The sequence below is a fragment of the Columba livia genome, chromosome 4 (genome assembly GCF_036013475.1).
Source record: "Columba livia isolate bColLiv1 breed racing homer chromosome 4, bColLiv1.pat.W.v2, whole genome shotgun sequence".
NCBI classification, from domain to species: Eukaryota; Metazoa; Chordata; class Aves; order Columbiformes; family Columbidae; genus Columba; species Columba livia.
In genome coordinates this window covers 14,651,401-14,677,450 of record NC_088605.1, presented here as the reverse complement: position 1 = coordinate 14,677,450, position 26,050 = coordinate 14,651,401, and the positions used below count along the sequence as shown (strand labels likewise).

At 39.1% G+C, this 26,050-nt stretch overlaps 1 protein-coding gene across 1 annotated transcript in view; it reads left to right on the top strand.

Moving 5' to 3' along the window:
- The window catches only part of CLNK (cytokine dependent hematopoietic cell linker), a 59,305-nt gene that overhangs the window by 24,454 nt on the left and 8,801 nt on the right, over positions 1 to 26,050 (top strand). The window contains exons 2-13 of the mRNA XM_065060547.1: positions 1,941 to 1,990; positions 5,715 to 5,752; positions 8,174 to 8,336; positions 10,069 to 10,148; positions 10,454 to 10,499; positions 13,270 to 13,298; positions 13,643 to 13,662; positions 15,193 to 15,321; positions 19,002 to 19,029; positions 21,601 to 21,619; positions 22,732 to 22,807; positions 23,992 to 24,032. Coding sequence (XP_064916619.1) covers positions 1,966 to 1,990; positions 5,715 to 5,752; positions 8,174 to 8,336; positions 10,069 to 10,148; positions 10,454 to 10,499; positions 13,270 to 13,298; positions 13,643 to 13,662; positions 15,193 to 15,321; positions 19,002 to 19,029; positions 21,601 to 21,619; positions 22,732 to 22,807; positions 23,992 to 24,032 — 694 coding nt within the window. The 5' untranslated portion in view covers positions 1,941 to 1,965. The remainder of the gene's footprint in view (positions 1 to 1,940; positions 1,991 to 5,714; positions 5,753 to 8,173; positions 8,337 to 10,068; positions 10,149 to 10,453; positions 10,500 to 13,269; positions 13,299 to 13,642; positions 13,663 to 15,192; positions 15,322 to 19,001; positions 19,030 to 21,600; positions 21,620 to 22,731; positions 22,808 to 23,991; positions 24,033 to 26,050) is intronic.

The following is a 26,050-nucleotide window of genomic DNA, read 5'->3' as shown; positions in this document are numbered from 1 at the left end:
CTAAAATTTTAATCTTTGCATTTGTGCCCATTAGTATTTCCACACTGACAGTTAGAAATATTAATTATCAATGTGCACATTCAAATATTGTTTAAAGAGCATGGTTTTTTGTTATTTTTCTTTTTATATTTAAATAGTATTTGGGGGCACATTTCCAAAGAAAAATTGAAACTCAGTTTGATAACACTGACTATAGTATCTATGAATTTAAAGGAATTTGGGCAGAACTACATCCAAGTGACATTGTTCAAGAGAACATGACCATCTTTACAATGCGTGGGAATAATCCTAAATCAATTGCTGCAAATACTCGAGTTTCTGGTAGTCAAAGTGTGAAAGATGAGATCAACTCTGTTTGTTTCAAGGATTTATGGAAAAGTATTATTTTACATGATTGAATTAAGAAGATGTTTCTAAATGGTTCTCAGGAGCAAACAGAACCAGCGAGCATAAGAGAACTGATCTCTGTTGCTTTGATAGATACATTACCAGTGTCTCACAGGTATTTTGGTAGCAACACAGATCTTAGATAGGTGCTGCTTGGTTTTAATTCCTATTCACTTGTGCAAAAGTTTAACAAGGACCCTACTCTAAAGAAACCAAAACACTGGATGCAGGAATTCAGTTTCCAGCTTTTCATTCTCTCGGCAGGAAAACATTGTTCTTTTCTCCAAATAGTTGAAAACTACAAGAAAATCATCAAAATATTCAGCCAATGGAAATGTCTGAAGTAGAGAAGAAGGGAATAATTTAGATATATGCATTTTCCAGATTTGAAAATTAGTTTTTCAACTCTGCTTGCCCTCATATTTCTTCCCTACTTACTGCTGTTTGCTGTCAGTAAACCTTGTCCAGTTCTGTCAGAGCTAACAAGAAAACTGTACTACATCACCCAACAGATTCAAACAGCAGGAATGCAACTTTGACAAAAATAATTAAGTAAATAAACTACTTTTTAAAGTACTGATAAGTAACATAAATAAAAGCTTCATTATTGATGTTTCCACACTCTAAGCAGCAGACGGTGAAAGACCAGACGACTCTGGTGTGGTTTGCAGGCTGTTCCCTGAACAGGAAACCACTGAGCTTCACTCTATTCAAAAAGTTGCTGCAAAACTAATTTATTTTGTAATTCTAAGAGTGGAGCAGCTGATACTCAAAGATTTGTGTTGGTATTTCACAAATTTTGGGCAATTCCAAGGGTGGATGCTTAGATACTGGATAAAGCGAGTGTGTATTAATGCAGTCCTAATGTGATCTCTGGCCACGTTTTCATTGCAAAATATATCTTGTTGTTTCTGAACACTGACTACTGCAACGATCCATAAATGTTGCTGGACAGGCTGATACAGAGCTAAGGTCCGGGAGGTAAAGAGGGTAATGGCGAGAGAACCATCATCCAGAACACCAGAGTAAGGTCAAGGCCCATTTATATGTTTCTTCCACACTCAATATATCTCATATATTCCCTATGGCAGAGTAATAGCAGGATGGAAGAATATCACATCAGGACTAGAGGAAATTGTTATACTTATTCTGCTGGCTGGAAGAACGGGAATGGAGCCATGTGCAGTGGCACAGCCGTGTGCTAAGAGAGGTTTGGCTCCTGCCTCCCTAAGCAAATTCATCCCTTGAACAATCTACTGAATATGCTAAAGCATCAATAAGGCTGTTACAATATTTATGTCTAAAATGAATGTTTGCCGTATGAGCAGAGCTCTCTGTAACTGCGCCAAACTTGGAGCTGTAAGTAAACAAAAATGTAAGGTTTGACTCAAGATTGTTGGATTTCCAAATCTGCCAAATAATTTTTCAAATATAATTATTAACCTTGAAGCTTTCACTCATTCTGTTAAGCTAAATTCTTTGAGAAGTTTCACAGAACGATGGAAATTTCTAATATTAAAGTGGACTTTTTTTCCTTTTCTTAATGTCTTTAGATCTTGCCCAAGCATACGTGCAGCAATGAATCTGGATACACATCCAAAAGGTAAAATTCATTCAGTATGGAAAAAGGAAGTGCTATAGCATGTCTTTTTACCATATTTATTACTCAGTCAGTGACAGTCATAACATGCAAGGTGTAAAAGATTGTAAGATCATAGAAATTAAAATTAATTGTAAGAAATAAGGAAAAGCAATGGATATTCACTAATTGGAAACTGGATACCCACTAATAAAGAAAGCAAAATAGTGTTTAATTCCAGAGTGCTCCCAAAAAACTTTGGCTTTGTGAAGTTGTGCACTGCAAAAAGCCATCAATAAATCATCCTCTTGCTGGAGATTGAAAATATTACATTGGCTGATGACTTCTAGAGGCAACTAACGGACCTATCCTTTTTCCTCTCACATTACTCATGAAGGACTCCCCCCTTTTTATTGTTTGCCATTCCAAAATAATGGCACAATGACACAGGATCCCTAAATCCAATTCCACGACAGCTTATGGACAGTAGTAAGCGCATGTTTAAATCATATTGATTTCATAAGTAAAACACTGTTCCTACTTAAGCCAGTGGAAAATGATACCATATTTCACAACTGTAGCTGAGCTGAAAGATATTTAATGCAAAGCACAAAAAGTATCTGACTAAATAGGGGCACAACTAGCCAGAAAAATCTATTTGGTACACCGTATGTTTATTGCAATATGTGAAGCTGATTAAATGCATTTAGTATCAATATATTACAGAAGATTTAGGGCTGGAAAAAGCAGTTCTGGAAAAATAAAATGCAATAGTGTCATCTTATTGCAAGACTTTCATTCTCTACAGACAGCTGGCCACATCACAGAAGCTCACCATAACTGGCATTCATTCACAAAACTTTTCCACAGTCTCTGAAGCAAAGCCTTCCTAGGCTTTTGCTTGGTCTTGGAATTAAACTTATGCAATTCGGGAAGCTTCTACTTATCTTGCCTAACACCTCTCGAGGCTAACAGAAGATGCCGATATACTTAACAGGACAAGATTTTACCAGGCACTTTTGTGCTGGACAGAAAAAACGTGACTCTGACAACTCCTGTGCAGGTTCTTCCTTGCAGCATTTCCAGCCTCATTTTGTCCACTATTGAAGTGGTTAGGAGACACCCTGTCAGGATCACAACATCTATTAAAATATAACCCACAATATTTTATCACTTTCTGTCACTGGCTGAAACACCACGAACAGTGACTGAAAAACCACTGTGCACTCATACCGAAGTCAATGGGAACAGAGTTACCTTCTGCTTTCTCATTTAACGAAGGGCTCCCTTTCTGACGCTGGGTTTTTTATATACAAATTGCTAACCTGTCACCCTTTTGAACAAACTTATTTTAGGCCACTATGAAAAGCAGGCAAGGTTGACACAAAATGCACATAAAGTTATTCCCTCAGAAATTAAAGATAAATTAATTTCTTCCCTTTTTTCCATTGACATCAGGCGTTCTCTGTCAACTGTCAGAAACACACCCACGTATATGCCATAGAAATACAATACCTTACTACTGTTATAACTGATACACTCCATTTATTAATTTCACAAAGGATGTAGCAAAGCAACACAAATTTTTCAGACTGAATAAAATATGTTCAATCCTTATAGCCTGAGAAGATTTTGACTCCTGCCAGCTGTACGTCTTTAACTTGCAGTGAAAAAAATATTGATGTCAGAAGGTCCAGCTGATTGCAACTACCTCATACAAAGATTCTGCCCTCTTTCATTCCCTGTACAAAAGTCAGCACAACAGAAGGCAGGAAATTGGATGTCCCAGGGTGATATATATGTATATAAAATATAGTAGAAACAGTCTCTTCCCAAGCAGTAAGCCTCTTCAGTGGTCTTCCACCCGATAGCACACAGCCCTTCTCATTCTGAAGGACGCATATGTACAGCATAGCTGACAGAATTGAATTTCATCATCACTACCAAATTATCTTTAAATAACACAAGGAGCAGTTTCTAGCTACTTTGTGCTCCTCAGCTAGCACAGAGCAAATATTTGGGTGTTCATCTCATTAAAGGGAATGTCGGCAGGAGAGCAGCAACACTGCCTCTGTCTTCACTTGCCTGTGCAAAGGAGGCGTTAGAGGAAAAGGAGAGGGAGGGCTGCAGTTCCTCCAAACTCCGGTGACCCTAGTGGAACAGAATAGATTATAAACTAACCTGGACATCAAATTGTAAACTGATACTGGATAGCAATAAATCACCCCAAAGGCTTGTGTCAAACAGTCTCCTTTTAGCATTAAGCCATGAAATACACGGCTAATAGCTTTGATGTTTACCATGTTTACCACTGTTATTCATTTCTTATTGTGGAGGATAGAATGACCATTTTTTAAACCCACAGAAGTAAAAAGGCTACAATTTAAGACACTGCCTTCCTTTTTTTCATTGTTATATTGGTACCATCTAATTATCCTCTCATTGCAGCGCTTTTCCTCAGTAATACTATTGATTTAGCTGAGTTTTCTTCTGATCTGCACCAGCATAATGAAACAGAAAAATCAGACAAGTAGTTTGCATGAATAACTCTCCCTTCCCCCCCAAGAATGACCCTCTGAGCAGAGATAATATATATATATTGAATAAATGAACATTCAATGCCATCTACTGGGGCATACAAAACTCTGCAATAGGAGGCTCATGCAGTATTCAGACCATGAAAGAACAACAGCACAAATCTAAAGAGGCTGTTTAGGTAAAGACTGGCTTCTTTCAGAACACAGCTGGAAGGGAGGGTTGCGGGATGCTGCCCGTCTTTCACGTACCCACAGAAGCTACAACACCAGGGCAAGAAGACTTGTTTTAATTCTGTCCTTGGCAAAAAAGGGTTTCAGTCCACAATTCTGCCTTCCTACAAAGCATTAGAGCACGCTGCAATTATATCTTATAGGTTAGGCTTAATAGAAGAACTTCGTGCTCTGCTTTTGAAATCAGGCTATTTTATAGTCACAGATGTGAGACCTGTGAGGCTACAGGTGGCCTAAGCAAGAATTGCTTCAGCAGCCCAGAACAAGAACACGTTCTGGGCAAGGACACCCTCACTGGTTTGCATTAAACAGTCACTGGACTAAATGTGTAAATGAGATTAAGTAAAAACACTTTCCTGTTCCCCAGCTCTTTGGCTCTGTAACTCATCCTCTCCTGGATATACCATGAGACAACTTCCATAGGCAGACAGCCACTACCTAGAACAGTTTATAGCCTGGTAGTTGGAGTGTTCTCACTTTGGGGAAATGTGAATTTGGAGCCTCTCAATCTGAAACCACAACTCCAGTTTCCTGGGCAAATGCTGTACTGCTACAGAAAAGAGATCAGTACAACTCGTTCTCCAGATCAGTTGTGAAAGCAGGAGGTTTAATTTTCTCCTGCCACTAAATGAACAAGATACGTCTCTATTCAGAAGAGGGATTTCCAGACCAGGATTCCCAAGCTTCCCAGGGTGAGACCTCATAGTTCTGCACCAAGCAGCAAAATTCAGAAGAGGGAGAGGAGTCCAAGTACATCCTTCTCTGAGTAGTTTCTGTGGGCAGATGTAGACATGGGGTTGTGAATCCCACTTCCACACAGCTACTTCCTCATGCATTGCACAGGTCAACAAACTCATGATGGATTTGCTTCATCTTGTTTTAGTATCTGAAAAATACTGTACAGCTGATGGATTGTTATTGCTTTATTGTATAATTTTCTCCAGAATGACACCTGCTGACATTTTTTCTGTTTCACACAGAAAACAGAAGGACTAATCCTGCTAATACTTACCATTTTGTAAGTATCACACTGTTGTTCCTAAAATTTTACTTTTTTTTTTTCACTTCTTGATGTGCATTGATATCATCTTGCCTATAATGCTGGTAAGAGAAAATGTAATATTCACTGTTTGTTAATGTAAAATGAAGCATGAGAATTTTGAAGTATATATGAGAACTCTTTTTTATAGTGGGAGCTAGATTAGTGATTAACTTACTAATGCATTATCCATTTAAAATAAAATTAAATACATCTTTATCACAAGATCATGTGAAAATAAGAGGAGTCAAGCTGAACAAGTATGTAAGTCATAAATATCATGCTTTAATATGCAACCAATGCAAATGAAAGCTGAAAAGCAAACAGTACACGTTTCAACATCTTCCCCATTTGTATCTAAAAGCTGGTTTTGAGTTGCAGCTCCGAAGTATAAGAAGACTGTAAATACCTTACCAGTCAGAGAAAGATTAAAAGATAGTACAGGTCTATTGATTAATAAGCAAGTTGAATAAGTACAGGATGACTAAAGAATGCTATCAATACTTTGTTTGGCTGCTTCAGGTTTCACAGAAAGGTTCATTACAATCAGACACTATATGGAATTAATACCAGCTAGGAGGTGGCAAAAGTGCAGAGCAGAACAAGGAAAGAACAGCCAGGAGAATATTTACTTATGCTAAAGCACTTAAGTATTTGAAGTAATTTCTGTTACATTAATTAATTATCTTTGGGAACTCCCCAAGGAGTCTTGAGATCCTAAAGCAATGGAAAAGAACATTGGTAACATCCATTTCTTACAAGAAAGAAAGTAAACCCTGAGGGTTCATTGGATACCTGGAGAGACTATTCAACAAAGTCACTCTTAAAGCATCTTTTGGAAATAACAAGTCTGGTTATGTAAAAAAAACTACTAATGTGAACACAAGAACATCTCATCAATTCCTCACACCAAAATTATTTTTGTCTCGGCAGAAATATGACCATAATGGGCAGAAAGAAAACAGTAGATGTGAGATATCTTGATTTTTATTAGGGCTTTGACATTTCCCAGAAGACAGTGTCACAGGCAGAAACCTGGAAACCTGGGCTAGGTGAAAATGTGTGAAGCATTTGCAAACTGATTGAAAACATTACCCACCCCCAGTCCAGCTGACAGTCTGCTACTGAACTGGAAATTGTTCTGCAGCAGAAGAGCCTGCAAACCCAGGTCTCTTGCAGGGGTCTGTCTAGGGTGTGGGGGTATTATCTCTTAAGTACTCTTATGTATCCCTTTTTATGTTATAAAAAGGCAAACCTTACCCTGAAACGTACTGTCAATAACACTGTTTGTAGGTGTGCTTGATGTTTTAATAACCATGCGTACAACCTGGAGAGAGTTCACAGGAAGCAACACTGGAGATATGAGGATCAAAATCTTTTAAGTTGGTTGACAACTCGGAAGAGCTTTAAAGACTTGTACTTGCTTAGCTAGAAGACTAAAAGGAAATACAATTATAGGCATTAAGCATGATAAGGGTTGAAATAAAGCGGATAGTCATCAATTTTTTCAGTGTCCTTGGAGGGTAAAACAAATTGGTTTAATTTGCAGCACTCGAGAGAAAAAGCGTGAACTGAAAGGACAGTTCGGAAAGTTATTGATTCCCCATTACTAGTGAGTTCAAGAAGAGATTAAAACAAACATCATGGATGCACCTATACCATCTCAGGTAGCAAAACGTGACTTAAAAGCCTCTGGCTGCCCTCGGTTAAGTTCACTCGGCAGTAACCCCAGCTCTGCACTACTTGTGCACATCTCCTGAAGGAAGCCAACAGTCATGTTCCAGCGTGTAGCAGTGAGTATGAAGGGTGGAAAAGGACTTCAGAAAATAATCCTGAACAAACCTAGTACAAGCATAAAGACACATCCAGAGACATCCTGAATCACTGTCAGCACCACGTTTCTGTGGACTCCACTGTTCAACACACACTTGCTATTGTGTTCACTTGGACTGCACATTTGCTAGCTCTAATTCTCAAAAACAATGCATGTTTTTATTTTAAAGCATGGCATTTGTGTTGAGCTAGTTAATATATTCCTGCATGTAACATATGCAAACAGTCAGTACAATACAAATACCACATGGATAATATTGTCATGAAAGGCACTGTTTCAAATCTCTGCAATGATCATAAAATTAAACACTCTCATATTTTCAAGAGTGATGACAGACCAAATTCAGAGAAAGACCTAAACCATCTCCCAAATGGCTAGTTTTTGAATCTAAACCAAAAATTCAGATCCTCAAAACCCTTGCTCAACCCTCCAATTTCCTCCGACTCCAACCCTCCAATTTCCATCAGAAAATTTCCTGTGCACCAAAACGTCTGGTTCTGGTAATCAAATATTTCCAAATCTCAAATTAATCTTGAACTTCACTGTGCATCTCTTCTTCTATCCAGAACAAAGATCTGACAATGAAGGGCAAGAGCAATTTACAATCTTCCTCCAAGGTATCTGAGGAGGAAGAAGGTGATTATGAGACTGTGAGTTCTTCCACTCTGGAGGCCATCCATGCTTTGAGAATCCTTCCTGCCAAACCTCTACAAGAATCTGAATATGCAGGTAACATTTGCTGACTGCAGAAAGTGAGCTAAACTTCTAGATAAACAGGAACAGTACAGCCTTGGGTTTTTCAGTCTGGGTATTTTTTAAAATGAAATGGTTGAACTGAAAAATAAAACACTGGTGGGCAGGAATAAGAGAAGATCTTTATCTGCATCTTCATACTCAACAATTACAATTATTTCCATTAGATTATGTTAAATTAATAATTACATGCTGCTTTTGTAATTTTAATATTACCCTCATGTGAGAAATTCTATGATCCCATTCCACCTGGAATGTGCAAAGTTCTGACTGGTCAAACCCACAACCACTTCAGAAAAGCCCACTGCTATTTAAGCCTAGAAACCTTTAAGATGGAAAACATATTAAAGCACATAAGAAATTTTCCTCCAGATTATAATTTGTAGATGAATAAGTGTAGTATTCTTCTTAAAGGCATTTTCTGCCACTTTCAATAGCAGTAATAAGCAATTACTTTGAGTGTATTTCTCAAGTATTCTTAACCTTGCAAGATAGTTGCATTAATCAAGTTTTGGTTTACTAAATCCATTCTAAGTCACATTTAATGCCCAAACATAGATAGCAAATTAATATCTCATTTATGAAAGTGAAATATCATCCTGTAGAGGCTTTAAATCGGTTAAAAACTGGGGGCGAAAGTCTGATGGAAATCAGAAACAAAAAATATCTGAAAATATATGTATGGATGTATATGTGTATGTGTGTGTGTATGTGTATGTATGAAATCTTGCTCCAGTTCACATCAAAATCAGCAAATATTTTTCTACTGATTTTTGTGGGAGTTAGTTTGATGCTTTTAATGCGAGTAAATTTATCAGTGTGTTAGCAGATCTGAACATCCAGATATTCTACATGATGTTCCAAAGACTAACTTGAGCATTTATTTCGAAATCTGAAGTTAAATGCCAAATGCTGTTTTTATCTTGGTTATTAGTAAAGACTTTCAGGCAGCAGTCAGCATCTTTTGTTTTTTTATGTAAGACTGTCCTGAAATACCAAAAAGACACCATTTTTGGTCTACAATTTCAGGGAAAGCACATTAAACAAAAGCTGCTTTTTTCCTGTGTGTTATCCCCAGTAACTACAATGTGGCTGGATACAAGAGTAAGGAAAGGTCTGAAAATGTTTTTCAGAAAGACGAAACTCAATGCTAACATCCCATTTTGCCCTCTTTCCTAGGCAAATAACAATGCCCTCGAGATATAAAATTAATGACTCAAAAACACACACTAGTGCACAACCCGTGCATTTCTTTTAGATTGACATGGGTGCAGTATTTATTAATGCTAAAGTAGAAATTAAAAAGCTCTCTAGAGAGCAAACACCCCAGACCCTTTGCAAAAGCAGGACATTGCAATGGCATTGCCAATAACAAAGGTTTAAGTGAAAAACAAATTCACTAATCTATCCACAGTTTGGGTCTAATGTCTAAATGTCTGCCTTAACTGTGTACAAGATTATGCAGGATTATTATTTACTCTTTTTTTACCACAGTTAGGAGGTTAACCATAAAGCTATTACCAGGCCCATGCTTATGTCCTCAATACAGCTACTAAAATACTGGTTAAGTTCTAAAGATGAAAAAATTAAATGTTATAAATATAGCAAGATCCAACCTGAAAAACATATTTTGAACATGAAACTCTCCTCTTCTTAAAACATAATATTACTGAATTACTTAGGCTTGCTCTTTCTTCCTCTTTTACAGATAAACGTTGTTTAAGGCCCTCAGGTACCACTTCCCCAGTGAACAGCCAGCACACAGCTAGGCCCCCTCCATTCTCAGCTGTAAGTAGAGATCTTCAATCCCAGTCACAAACAGATTTACCCTTGTCTGTAATATCATTTAGAGTTAAGTGCAGTCTGTGTAAAGTCTTAGCCACATAACATTTGATTGTACAGGGTCGCACGAGTTCCTGTGAGCCGTTCCTGTTGTGCTCTGCACCAATGCCCTCACCACTTGCTTTCGCTTGGTGGCTGCTGGGGATCTACCGAGCATTAAAGGCATCCCAGCCAGCAGCAGCGCTGTTTCTACCAGCCATAGTTTCAAGGATGATGACTGACATCACATCTTTATTTTGTTCTATTAACAGAAACACATGTCTGTTCTGGAGGAGAGGAGCGTGCCAAGTGTTAGAGGTATGATAATAAATAATAAAAAAAAAAATCTACCCATTTCTGCGATCAGAAATAGAAATTGTTGCTTCCATATTAGGTTTTGTACGTAAGCAGAGATTGCAGATGATAGAATAGACATGGTTTTCAGAATGGCAGCTGCACTGCAAATTTTGCAATACTGTTTCAACTAGCTAACATCAAAGTCATAATTTACAAAAGGAGATATATTTTATATCATGAGATCCCTGTGCCTCAAGGGAACAGGGGCCAGGGTCAGGAGTGGGGGGAAGGACGTTCATTTTAAAAATCAGGTTTTGCTTTTCCCTGCAATTAAAAGGGCACGAGGGGCATGGCGTGGGGTGGAGCCTGTGCCTCCTGAACTGTTCCACCAAAAGGCTGCAGGAGCCCTGATGTGCTTTACTTCTCCTTCTTAAGATATCACGCTTTTTGGTTCCCTTTCTCAGGCATTTTGCATTAATACATTGTAAAGCATCATCTAATAACTATTTTTAAATAGTAATATCAACTTTAGTAATTCCTATGAAGGTTTTACATCCTAGGGTAACTATTGACAAAATATATTAGGCAATATTCCTCTACTAAGAATATGCTAATTATGTTTCACCTAGCATCTATTTTTTTCTCCACCACTTTACCTTTAACTGTAAGTTTACTTCCAAATCCTATAATTTTGAGTCACAAATGTAGCTTTGATTTTTCTTTGCTCTGTTTTGCTTCTTATGGTGAAATTGGAGACAAACTGCTATCTTATCCTTCAGGAATCTAATGAGGTGTCCAACTATTAAAAATCCTTTAATTGATGGTTTTACTCAATCATAAGATTATTTTGAAAGCAGTTTTCTATATGCTTTTCTATATACTTTTTGATATTTCACATACTTTAGAAGTAGCAATATCTCATGAGTTCAGCCACTGAAGGATTAAATATCTGCTTAACCTTGAAAAGGAGTATTTTTTCACTTACCATTTTCAAATCTTCGAACCATAAGCTAATTATGGTCAAAAAGAATGAAATTGCCAAGCCATGAAAATATGATCCTTTCCATGTTTGCTGTAATGGCTCATTTTCAAAGAGTAAGTATTATATTCGATCAGCCAGAAAAATAACACAAAGAATTCCATGCAAACAGATTTTATTTCTTTTCCTTTTAGTTCATATTATAATACAAAACATAGAGCCAAATAATTCCTACAGATTATGAGAAAGTAAGCACTAAAAAGTTTGCGAAATGAAAGGTTAGATTGACTCTTATGAGCAAATCCTTATGTAACTTGTAAGAAAGCTGAATTGAGAGAAATTCGAGTAAGCCAGCTTCAAAATCTGCAGAACTTGGTAGGCAGGGACCCACTGACAGTTTGCCAGTTTAGATAAAGCTTCAAGTTCCCCCATGATCAGTATGTTGGATTTCCATGTGCATCTGCCTCCATGAGATGTGTGTTGACATTAAGAAAGATGAACCAAAGACAGCGCAGGCAAGTAAATTAAACTCTGCACTTTGAGAATGCAACTTATACGTATTTTAGTACATCCTGAGCCAACAGTGCTTGTAGAGGACTATTATTTTTAGATAATAACTACACTGTCATTAAACGTGTAACATTTATTCTCATTCCCGGTGCTATTAAGTGGCTTTGCCACAAGATGGCATAAACAGCACAGAATTTTTGTCAACAGTTATTTTCTAGAATTGTTAAACATTTAACATTAAACATTTAATTTTATCCAGAGCTATTTGTTATGGTTTACTTGAAGGAGAATTTAAGATATACTATAACTCTTTCTGCATTAATTAGGATCTCAGTATGTAGAACTCATGAAAATATTTTCAAAATAAAAATCTAATATAGAGTAAGATATGAGGTTTCTTATTAGTAAGATGTCCTAATGTTCATTTAATCTGTCATATTTTTTGAAATTAAAAAAAATTAATTACTTTCGTTACTTTTCAATATTTTTATAAATCTCTGTATAGAAAAATGAACAGACAAAAACGCATCCCAAACAACCTGATAAGAGTATATTTGTAAAGTCTCTGAACAATATTTAGATATACAATAACTGAATAAATGTCATCATCAGATATTTCAATCTGAAAGACACAGTGAAAACCAAAGTTTGCTCTGTGAACCAAAGTTTACTCTGCTTTCACTTTAACTGATTCTTAGCTATGTCACCTGTGTAATGACTGTGAGTGGTATCAAAAAGATTTATTTGCTACAGCACAGGAAGATTCTCAGCACTATGATCACCATAATTATCTAAGTCCACTTAGTCTTGTGCTTTATATGGAGAAAAGCACAAATGGTTGATAAGAAGCAGCACCTGAATCCACCTGTGAATCCATCCTTAAAAAAAAGGCTAAGTAAAGTACAGATCAAACCAAGTTCACTTCCAGCAAGCCTCATTCAGAGTCCATTGGCCTCATGTGCAGAACAGCTAACAGAGGAAAAAGGCATTTTGGTGACCTCTGCCTCAGGTCCAGGCTGTGACTTGCCTCCATTCCCACACACAGCAATCTCCCACTGAACCTCCGAAGCTTCCAGACTCTTCTAGGTTCACAGAAATTAATGCTCACCTTGCAGTAGCAGGAAAAATTACAGAGATGCAGATGTGACAGGCAGGATGAATGCTCTGCAGGTAGAGCCGGGGGGCAGGGGAATGGGGCTGGACTGCCAATAATAACGATGACAATACCAGAACAAAGCTATACCTTTATTTGCGAATTATGTGGGTAGCACTCTATTAACAATTATTAATAATTATTTTTAGGAGAAAGAATGAAAATACATGGACCCCAGGTAAGCAGAATCTGTCATCAACTAAAATTTTTACAGGTCATTTTGCCATTTAATATCTTTTTAAAAACAGGCTGCAATTTTGCCAACGACTATCTAAAGGATAAGAGAACTCACACCTGCAGTCCTACATTCTCCCACTTACTTGCATTCATGGTTTATGTAGACGTCTTTTACCCCTCAGTGATTTTAAAACAGCATATTGAAGTATGATGTTCTATGCTGTAGAGTACATAAACCCTTTGACTGTTGACACAGGCATGTCTCCTTAATCTAAACTCTTTACATTTCTCTTAGCAAAACAAGGGAGAAAGCTTACACAGATTTTTGTTTCCTCTCTTTTCCAGGACCCTGTGCCTCCCCCACGGTGAGATCACTTAAGAGGTCGCTTACCTGCGGTCCTTGGGGAACTCAGTGCTAATGAACGGTCACATCCATCTGTACCGCTCATTGTAACGAGATGACTGGAAGTGAGCCGGCATCCCTTTACTGCCTGGCTCTATTTGGACTTTTTTAGGTTCTTATATGAAATCAGGGAGAATAAAACATGAGCTGTAAGTATTTGTAGCAGGAGCTCAGGTCTGTATCCTCAAAAACAACTTGGCTGAGCCTACAACCAAGTCAAAAGCCTAGAAATCTTGAATCGGGTTCAACTCAGATACAAACTGTTGGGAAAAAAAAATCTTTCATCCATTTGTATTGGTGCCTTAGGCTCTGTTGAAAGTGATAATATTGACTTCATCGCCTCTTGAATCCTTCTGCCAATTTTTTTTGTTACAAATCTAAATCACATCCATAAAAATTAACCGGAATATTGCCACTTACTTTCACAACAGATGGACCAAGCTGTATTCCACATAAATGTTTTTCTATTATATACCTCCCCCCCCTCAAAAAAAAAGCAAACAAACAAAAAAATAAAAACAAAAGAAAACAAAACAAAACACACCACACTTCTTGACCCTTGAACCTCAAACAATAAGTGCTACAATTAAGACATCCTTCCAAAAGGTGATCCAGGACTGACAAGCGTATTCCTCCACGCTGACGCTGACTGCTGTAACAGCTATAAATAAGTTTAAAATATGATTAGCATTACAGCATTACAGACATATTCAGATTATTCCTGAAGTTAAAATATGAAATAAGAGTGTACAAGGGCAGTGTAGCTTCACAAATTCATAACCATAAAAGCACCAAAATAAGAACATTCTCATTCCATTATTCTACAAAATTTCACTATTTGTTTCCATTTGTATTACAATGGCCAGAATGGCTCTTAATTCTCTCACCTGACTTAATTTTGGTCTGTACCATGCAAACGCATGAGGTTCCCTCCCCAGGAGCCCACTGCTGAGGGGCAGGTCTGCGGTACAGCATGGATGCACCTCCACTTCTACTCACCTGAGTTGTCTGTGCTACAGCTCCCAGCTGGAGCTGGGCTGTGACTGGCAGGTCTCACAGCATGGGCAGAGCATCCCCACATCTGCCATAAAACACTGCGCACGTGTTAGCTGTGAGTTTTCTGGGATGAAGAGCATTTTTTCCTGTGTCTGAACTGCAGTGTGTTCCCTGGCTGGGCCTCATTCACAGCCATATCCAGAAATGTCAACACTGGGAAGCTGCACTTGGCACACACTGGTGAAGCGCACAAAAGCAGTATTACATGGCACATAACATAGCACAGTAATGTCTTACAAATGTAGAATATTATCCAAAATTACTATTGCTATTGAAGGGCCCAAGAAACTCCTGGATCTGAGCTAAGCTCAGCAGAAATACATTGAAATGCCCTGGTAAAATTCCAATGTTTTACTCCTCGAGTTTGCACTTACACCACAGTCCCTACCTCCTTTATTCCCTAAAAGTTCTTAAAATTCTCCTTTGACTTCTGTAGGCCTCTGAAGACACTGCCAAAGCAGTATCAGCCCCTTCCTCCAGAGCCGAAGATAAGCAGCCAGTTCTTTCACACGAGGAAAACACTCAGCCAAGCTCACACCTTTCCAACGTCAGCAAAAGCCACAAGGTATGGGTGCATTCCTCATCCTTATTCCCTCAGAAGCAAAACACTCTTCCCGGTCAAACCACAAGACTTTACCTCCATTGCACCTCTGCTTTTACTTAAGAAAAAAAAAATAGTTATTCTTTAGACAGCTGCAAATAATTGAGAGAAGTGGTATTTAGTGTAATGTGACACTTGAACTTTTTACAGGAAAAACTGCCAAAATAATGGTAAAGAAATAAAGGAATAGAAACATAGGCAGAACTTTCATGAACCCTTTGCTTAAGGTTTATCCTTTTCTTACTGAAATTTAGAAGTTTTGCAACCACTGCTAAATGGAAACAATTGCACTTGCATAGTGAATCAAGTTGGTGAATCAAGTGATGGGGAAATACACTGACTGCACCAGAGATACAGAAACACACTCCACAGCCATGGATGTTACATTCAGTGAAAGAAATTACTAATCTGTAGCCAGAGTCCTTCTCCAGCCCATGAGGCCAATAAATCAGACTACGAGTTGCTGCTTGTCCTTTCCATCTCGCCCTCCTCTGTCATATGGCACCCAGGCTCATTTGGCACCCTGACATGGCAGTGTGGATGAGCACTGAGTTCTGAAGCACAAACCACTTGTGTTCAACTGTATGGCCAAGCCTATCCATATGTCAGGCTATGAGTCTGGTTACTTCTTTCACACAACACATGAATCTAGTCAGATGAGCATGTATATACACTGCTTGCTGCCATGTAACCAGATGCATGTTTTATTGCTGTGTAATCAAAATGCACATTCATAAACGGGGATGGTGGGAAGAGGAATGGGAAATATCCAGGGGCCACAGAGTATAATGCTCAAATGCCTCTCGACGAAAATCTTTTGCAGCCTGAAGTTTAGGCACAGCTGAGCTGTGTCAATCACATCCATACTTCCTTAAGTTGTTTCAATTTCAGTTCATCAGGATGGTATTTTACTTCATTTTACAAGGTCACTACAAATCCCATGGAGAGGGGAAAGCTTACAAATCAATGAAATAATTTAGGTTAACTGTAGGTTAACTATATACTTCAGGACCAAGCTCTAAGTACAAGTTGGTTTGTTTTGTTTTCCTGAATGATGCTTAATTTTTTTAATGGCTTAGGCTGTTGGTTGTTAAATCATTTTATTAATATGAAGTAGCTTCATATTCAGATGTTTGACCTGACCTATAGCTGCAAAGTTCCAAATCCCATGACTGATCCCATCCCTTGGTAGGGCAGCACATACCTTGAAAGCTCTGTGAGAACTGTCATAAGCCATGTTTGCCAGCAGACAGCAGTATGCAGAGCACTTGGATTTGAAAGGTTCCATCATAAGGCCAAATTCTGTAATACTAATAAACGCCATTTGTTATTCTAGAAGTAAAAGGCAGCAGCAAAAATGGCCAAACTCCACTTCTCATTGCAGCTATAGATTTCAACATATTTCTAATAGTTTGTTTGGTTTTTTATTGTGCTAGGTTTTTTAATCATGTAAGAGAGGAGTGGCACAGGCTAAGACCACACATGACCTGGGGAAGGCACTTCACAATTTTCCCATACAAGCACTTCACTCAAAATATTTCTCACCCATCTTCAGCCCAGCCACAGCTTTGTAAGGAGAAAACAGTCGCATGAGCCGCAGCATGGAGGAGTACGGCTGTTATCAGCTACACTGTAAACAAAGCTGTCAAACCACAGATGTGATTTAGGAGTGCAAGCCCTGTTTTCCCACAAGATTTGGAAGACTTATAAAATTAAACACATCATTAATTATACACTTTATAAATAGCCTCATAAAAAAAGTATAGGCGTGTGCAGGACCCTGGAATGTATCTCAGAAGCCTTGGTGAGATTTAAACTTTAACGTGCCTGTGGAAAGCAGGCCATACAAGTGCCATGTCCCCTCATGGTGGCCAGCCCTGTCAGCACACCTTTATTATTGCTTAACTTTACCATGCACCCAATGCCCTGAATATAGGCTTTCACATGTCAAATAATGACCTTGGAGACCAAGCTAACAACTTGCAGAAGCTAACACAAATGCCAGCTATCCAAACACTAAACATTTCCTCTCCTTTCTCTTAGTCTTCCTCAAACTTTCTCCTAACAGATCATTCTCAAATTTCTTGCCTCCTTCACCCTCCATACTGATGTCTTCAGCACGGGTCTTGCACCTGTGCTGAAGACCAACAGGCCAACAGCATCCTGGCTTGTATCAGCAATAGTGTGGCCAGCAGGACCAGGGAAGTGATTGTCCCCCTGTACTTGGCGCTGGTGAGGCCCCACCTCGGATACTGTGTTCAGTTTTGGGCCCCACGTGACACGAAAGACACTGGGGTGCTGGAGAGAGTTCAGAGAAGATCAACGAAGCTGGTGAGGGGCCTGGAGCACAAGTGTGATGAGGAGCGGCTGAGGGAGCTGGGGCTGTTTGGCCTGAAGAAAAGGAGGCTGAGGGGAGACATTATTGCTGTCTGCAACTGCCTGAAAGGAGGTTGTAGCATGGGGGGTGTTGGTCTCTTCTCCTAACTAGCAAGTGATAGGATTAGAGAAAAAGGCCTCAAGTTGTGCCAGAGGAGGTTTAGATTGGATATTAGGAAAAACTTCACGGAAAGGGTTGTCAGGCATTGGAACAGGCTGCCCAGGAAAGTGTCTGAGTCACAATCCCTGGAGGTGTTTAAAAGACATGTAGTGTGGTGGACTTGGCAGTGTTAGGTTAACAGTTGGACTTGATGATCTTAAGCATCTTTTCCAACCTAAACAATTCTAAGATTCTAAGGAAGAGACCCTTCTTGCTGAACAAGTGTTGAAAAACAGCTCCCAGGGTTTTCTATACCACCTCTTCCTTTCGCATTCTTTCTGACTGATTTAGCAAAACAACTCACTGTCGTAGCTTCTCAGACCAGGAGGTAAGCTAAGCAGGGACTAAATCCCAAAAAAACTACTAGATTCCTATCCACACCTTGTGTTGCTGAATAACTTCTAAACCAAGTCTTCTATCTCCTTTACTATGAGATATACCCTGCTAAAATACATGAGTGTTCATCAGACCTAGGACATCTAACAAAAAATGTCAGACTCAATACACTGTCCCTTTCCAGGGAGAATATTTTCTGATGATCCTTTACAGGAAATGAAGATATTTCTGTTGATCGGGTATATGAGGAGAAGGCAGAACAATACCTAAACACCTGCTTGAGTCAGGAATATGGGGAGCATTCTCTATTCTTCCTTTCCTGGTTTGCACCTCCATTCCTCTACAGTTTTCATTGTGCCTCTGTGAATGTTCCATTTTTTAAACTCTTCAAGAATTTACCTCCATTTATAGCTGACTTTAAAGTTCATAACAAGACATTATGGCATGAGATGAAAAGTAGTGAAGAAAGCTGATAATCATTCATACCACTTTTCCCTTCCTCCCAGAATAAATCCTTAACAAAGTCTTTTCTCGTTTACCATAATTAATTCAGTGGATGCTATTCTTTTTTTATGGAAGTCCATAACCTTTTCCTGCAAATAATTTATGTAAAAATATAACGAGCCACTGAATTTCTATAGCAGTAATAAAATCCTTCCCTTTCCAAGGGCTGTTAATTTTCAGTGATGATGTAATCAAAGTATTTAAGTACTCAAAGTGCTTTTTATTTTATGGTAATGAAATGTTTTGCATATAATTCTTTCTTTTCCAGACATCTATCTGTTAAGAAAATAAACGAAGTAAGTAATCAACTTTGTGTATATTATGACCATAAAAAGCATACACATTCCATGGCTTCACAGCCTTGCTTCTAACAGTATTTTAGCCTAATAAGTAAAAAATACTATAAGAATCATAGTAGCTCTGGGTCATAAATGTATCTATCTTTACTGCGTGTAGCATTTCCAAGACCACTACTTCGTAAGGTCAGTTTCTGAAGTTACTTGCAGAAATAAAAACATACACACCATGCAAAGCTACTTTCCCAAGTATCCCCATGAAAGTTTATCTCATAACTGCCAGATGCCGCGGATATCTATGAACAATGAGCAGCAGGAGAGACACTCTCGTTCAGAGAAACAGAAATTTCATAGAGATTTTTAAAAGCAGAAAACTGAAATGATAAGATTAATAGAGCAGTAATAAATAGTATTACTCTGATGTAAATGTGAGGCTACCTCAAAAATAACATGAACCTTTCCAAGAAGAGAAATAAAAAACTGACAAAATTTATACCCAGAATGAACCTCACCTACTATATCCAAGCTCCCTCTTCCCTCTCCTCTCCTGTCTCCTTCCCTAGGGTGTCTCACGACCCCTGCAAAAACCCTCACCACAGCTACTTCGCAGCTTTGCCTGCAAAATAGCTCCAGCAGCCACTGAGGGGGCCACCACACTGCCGCTCCGCCTTCTGTGTGGTACTCTGGCTCCCCCCAGCCCCACCAGCAAGGTGGGGACCATGGCCACAGCAATGCTGGTCCTCACCATCCTGAGCCCAGTACAGCCCCGTACAGCACAGCCCTCCTACCAAAGCTCGCACTCCGCTATGGCCTCAAACCTCCGGAGCCACGAGCAGCCCAGGAAGCCTCAGAACATCCCCCAGTTCATCTCCCACTGGCCCCATGCTCCAGTCGGTCTGCAAAGCTCCACCAAGGGCAGCTCCAGGCATCACTGAGACGTGTGTCCTCTCAACAGCAGCAGTGGCTCCAAATTCCCCAGTCTGACAGAGCCTAAAATGGCTCTTCCCTCCCTGCCCACACCTCCAAGCTGACCACCTCTCCCCCCAAGCCGGCCACCAGCAGCCCTGCCACCACCACCCCGCACCAGCTGCTGTGGCCAGAAGCAATGCTGGGAATGCACCTATACACACGTATAAAGCAGAAAGCAGGAACTTTTACAGAGAGACCGGTTAACAGCAAGTGATTTTTTTTTTCCAGATCTCAGTTTCTGTAAAAATGTTTTTAAGAAGTTCTTCACTTTCTACTCAGGCCAATGAAGTAAAGCAGAGGAAATGGGTTTAGCAATAAAGGGGTTTAGTTATGACAAGTGGTTTCCATAACATGGATTAAGAGATACAGTTCTTACAATAAAGCAGAGTATTAAAGGATGTTTTTTAAATTCAGATAGGTTATAATTTATGGCATTTTGTGTTTCTTACTGAATGTTCTGTTTACTGCACTAACATGTTTCTACTGTATTGGGTTGTTTTTTTTATTTCATTGCAAGGGAACAGAGGAAAGAAAGGAATCTCTATACTAACTAAGCCCTGCCATTTCCTACCACAGTGGGTTGTAGTGCAAATCTATAGACTGGTGTAGCTCTAACTGTCAAATCCTTTGAGGTTTTCTTCTCCACAGATCTGAGTGGGAGGCTGTCCTAAACCTCACTCCTCCCATGGTTAGAAAATCTTTTCATTTGGAAGATCATTACAAAAGATGGTTTGATTGCAATATTGTAATGAACATTTAATGCTAAGAAAATTATATATTGGCAAGAAAGATAATATTTTACCACAAAAAGCTTTGTCTTGTCCTAGATACTGACTCATTACAAACCAAATGTTAAAACACCCCCAAGAACAATAAATATCTTACATCTGTAAACCATATTTCTAGCTGGGCACTGCACAGCTGCACAAATACTGCAGCTCCTAACAGGCTCTTAATTCGGCTATATCTTAAGGAGAAACATTGTATATCTCAGAACATGGAAAAGATCAAATTCAATTTGGATCACTTCCCATTCATATAGATCTGACTGCATAAATAGTTTTAGTGTGACCTGGAGAAGGAAACAAGAGTGTGCCTTTGTCAGGGTTTTAGACATGAAATGACAGGTCAATAGGTTTGAGAGCAGGACTGTCCCTCACCAGGACCCAGACAGGCCAAGAGGAGCCCCCGAAATTGGAAAGGACAAATGCAAAATCCTCCCCTGGGATGGACTAACCCCCTGGCAGCAGCTCTGCTCAAAAGGACCTGGGGACCATGGGCTGAACATAAGCCACTGGTGTGCCCTTGGTGCCATAAAGGCTAACAGCACATCGAGCCGGACCAGGTTAAACTGATGCACAACAGTCATCATGAAATGGTGATCATTGCAGTAAGCCATACGTCCTCTTATACCCCTAAAAACGCAGTTTTCATTGTTGCCAGTGGACTGAGATCAGCAGTCAGCCTGAGGTTTTGACAGTGATTGGATATTAATGAATGATATCTATAAACTGTTTCTAAATTAAAACACAGTTGGGTCTGTTGGAGTAAGTTGATAATCAAAAGAAAAATATTTACTGTCTATGTTATCATTTTGTTTAGGCACCTGGAAGAGAACAAGGTTAGTATTTAATAATATGATATTAATTTTTTGTCTTTCATATTCCAAGAACAAAATATTCTATCACTAAAATTCCAGCTGAAGTAATCAGTACAGGAATGTGACACCTATCCTGCTATGTAGCATCGGGCTACTTGGCTCTGTGTTTAAATGAGGAAAAGACACCTCCCGGGTATATATCTGCTGAGAAATGAGAGGTTCAGAGTGATCTCAACTGCTGTGGAAGACACAGTGGAAAAAAAAGGAATCTAACTTGGCATTAACTACAGCTATTTGGGATACCACATTTTTTTCTAGGAAATCAAAGTCTTAAGATTCTGGGGAAAATAAGAGTGCTGGAATAAAAAAAATATATATAAATAAAAAACAAAACAAAACATCACAAACAAACAAACAAAACTGGAAGGAAGGACATCCTGACCAGATTAATCTGATCTGCACACATAACATCATCCTTCTCCCCATCTTGCTCCTCTCTCATAATCTGAGGGTAAGAATTTTGAAAGACAGTTTTTTGAAAGCTTTAAAAAAGCCCCATTTTTCAAAAACATGTCAATTCTTCAGATACATGTACAGCTTTGGAAAATAACAGCTTAAGCCGCTTTCTGTGTATACATGCACAAAGGTCCATGGAAAAAATGTTACTCTGAAATACTCTGAAGATAGATAGAGGTTTATTATGCTGTTTACACGTTTGTGTTAATGACTCCATAATTTCCTCTGACATTTTCTTGTGCAGATTAAGGCAGAGTTTCCTGACTTTCAGCTAGAAATAGTACTGACTGCATTAATGCATTCGCTGCCTATCTATCCTGTGCTATAAAAAGGATTTATGAACCCTCTGCTTCCAGTACAGCATTCCACACTATTTACCACTATCTTAAGCCATATTTGGCATCAGCAAAACCTGTAACATTCAGTGCTAGTATAAATGTTTCCCACTGAAATAATTAGTTGACTCATTTAAGTCAGACTGATTGCAGCTTGCTAGGTTTTTTTATTGAGCTGCCATCCAGGAGTTTAGTTTAGTTAATTTATTTCACTGGAGTTGCTAGATACACTCAAGTTACACATAAGTGGAAATAATAAGTTCTTACTCTTTGTATTCATAGTTACAGATTTGGGGAAGAAAGCTGAAACATCTTTTCAAGCACAACAGTATACACCAAAGCATCATTCTGAAGCCAGGTAGGAATATAAGAATTTCTTGAGTTTGTACTGGATGCTTCAAGGACTAAAGATTCTGTCCTAGAAAATGAGACTTCACTATGCAATAAAAGATGCTATCACTTTCTGATGCCATGTAGTGATATGTATTGCCCTGATGCATGACAATAACTGTCTTTGGGAATTGCTTTCAAGCTGTTGTAATTGCGCATTCAATTTTTATCTTTAATAGCATACTACTATATTACATTTTTGCCTCCCTATCCATGATAGGGTGTTAAATATACTGTATAAAGAAGCTCTGCCACCTTCAGCCTCAGCATTTTCTCTTCCACTTATTTTCAACTTTGTATATACAAGGAAACATACTTGGCTTTTCAAAGGCCAAATATTCTTCCATAGAAATCTGTCACTGTGGCTCCTATTTTTCTTTTCTAACCTACACATATCTTTCTTTTCAAAATGCACATTTAAAACTATATCCTCCTAAAGTACTCAGCAAAACACAAAAGTATAGGATAAAGTATTAGGAAGCGTATGAATGATTTAACATCTTTCCTAGACAAATACTGAATCTCTGATCTAGCCTTGTTTACTACGATGGCATTTCTCCAAGATAAGATTATTGTCTGGAGTAAATGTAACAGTATGCGTGACCCCAAGTACTTTGTTTCTCCTTGTGTGGTACCAGTGGCTCTGTTATGTGAAGTTATTTGGTCAGTGCTCTTCCCAGTGTAACCGTTCTAATTAATAGCACAACAAAATAGCAGCTGGGTACTCAGCAGCAGTCTAGAAAATCAGAAAGGACAGGGAACAACTGCTCCCTTGGTCTTCCTAGAAAACGACTGGGAACATCAGGTGAAATTAGCAGGGAATGGGCTCAAAATTAACGAAAGCAAATTGTGCTTCACTACACACGCAGCTAAAATGTGCAACTCTTGCCAAATACTCGTGTGGAGAGTAAAAATTGATATAACTTCAAAAAGGGGCTGTTGAAATTCATGGAAGAGAAAACTGTAAAAAGATGCTAAATATAAAATTACCGTCCCAAACCCAGGAAGGCCCAAAGCTGCAATCTACAGTAGAGGAAGGGGTATTCTGGGGAAGCACAGCCAGGCATTGATCTCTAATTTGACCCTTACTTAAATACTGTCGCTTACAGAAGTATTTTTCTGACGTTATTTTCATTCATTGCTTTTTCCCAGCCTTCAATGTACGCGGAGCTCTAAAAATGTTCGCAGCTCAGGTAAGAACCAGAGATTGCTTTGAAAACTACACCAGATGTAGATAAATAAGAAATGGATCCATGTGCACATCTGCACTGGGAATTTTCACTCTGCATAGTTAGTGCAAAGGGATTGTTGAATAAAGCAAGCACAAAACAAGTAAAACAATGGCACAGTCAACTGAAGTGAAGAAACGAGCAGAGAGTTCCTTGCCCAGCCATGCCCTGTGCCTGGTGCAAGCTAAGAAATGCCCAACCTGGAATGGGAGTGTTAGACCACTGCAGATCCCACACCCAGAAAAGGAAAGGGATTGGGACAAGCTACTGAAGGACAATGGGGAGAGGAAGGGAAGGCAAACTGCTTGAGCACACAAAGAGACACCCATGGAGACAGAGCACGCTGTGAGCACAACCGCCTCTGCTCTTCCAGGCAGAGATGCAATCAGTTGGGCTAAATGGAAGCTACAGATGTTCAGGCCATTACAGGGCAGCTGCTATGGGTTTAATGCCTTTGTGTAAACTAACAAACTGATCTTCGAAGAAATTGCTCAGGATTTATCCCAGATTACTAGAGGGAAGGATTTATAAATGTCACTATCAGGCCTGTCAAATAATTATGATGAGAACCAAGACTTCCACTGGATGGTGTAGTTTCAGCTAAGGGAATGTACTGGAAGCCAAGACTAACACCGGTGGGTGCCCCGCCAAGAAACACCCTGTGGTGCAGCTTGCCCAGGCACCATGGCAACACCCCTCTGCTCGTTTGCCCTGGATTCCTGTAAGATTGCCAGAACTGGATGCCACACACAGCAGCAGCTTCATTACATTCATACACACACTGTGTCTCTAATGTTAAAGACAATACTTCTACAAGGACTATTAAAAGTTCTGTTAGCTTTTTGCTGTCATATCATACTGTATCTGTCATCCACCAGCCCCTCTACCTAATTTATTTTAGGAAAACACAGCCTCATTAGTGTTTAACCCAAATTGCATGTGGCTCATCCCTTTCAATATATTTACACCTGCTTTAAAAACCAAGGACAGAAAAACACCCCAGCATCTACTGACAGACTTTTAAAAAGCAAAATCCCTTTATTAAACAAATTTCATGATAAGAATTGTGTAAGCAAAAGAAAACACTTATGATTCTCTTGTGTAAACACCATTTCCCTTTTTAGAAATGCATACTAAAGATAAAAGATGCAATAAAGGAAACTATTTGTCTTATGTAAACAGATTCATTGATAAAGAGGTGTATCGATATCTTAGATGGAGTACATGTAAATAACATGACTTGGGTCTATTTGGTTTTTTGAATGTCATTAAAATGCTGGGTCTCCATTCCTTAAAAAGAGAGTTCACACCTTGGGAGACCCAGGGGCTTTGGGGACTGAGGAGCTATAGGAATCATCCACACTGGTAACTTCCTACTGTCCTTGACTACACTTACTATACTTCTATGTTCTCCTTTTAAGTGCCTCTGCGAATGCACTTTCGTATCAAAACCCCTACGCCATGCCAAAGCCTATGAGTTGCACAATGTGAATTTATGGTAAAAGTAAATAACACCAGGAAGAACATATGGACTGTTTGTTCAGAGCAAGCAGGACCCACCTTAACTTCAGTCATTGCCAAGCTAAACAAGCCCACCTCCCCCAGCTTTGTTTCACAGCTCCCTGACTCCAGTGGTGGCCCCTCACTGAGCCACTTCTGGTTATCAACATCCTTCCTGTGCTGGGGGTCCAATTCCACATACTCTCCTCTGGATACCTACAAAAAATCTGTCTCTACAGAATCCACAAAGCTCAAGCAGGTCTCTGGTTCCTGCTGTCCTCAGTCAACCCTCAGTCTTTTTCCTAGGTGCCCCACAGCCATCTCCGCTTCAGGCACTTCCTACCATCCCAACCACTGCTCTTGGTCATTCAGGCTCTCTGGGACAGCACAATATCCTTTTCCCTCTATAAATTCCTTGCGCTCATGAAACAACAGGGACAGAACAAACAAGTGGCCTTTTCACATGCTATCCTATAATTTTT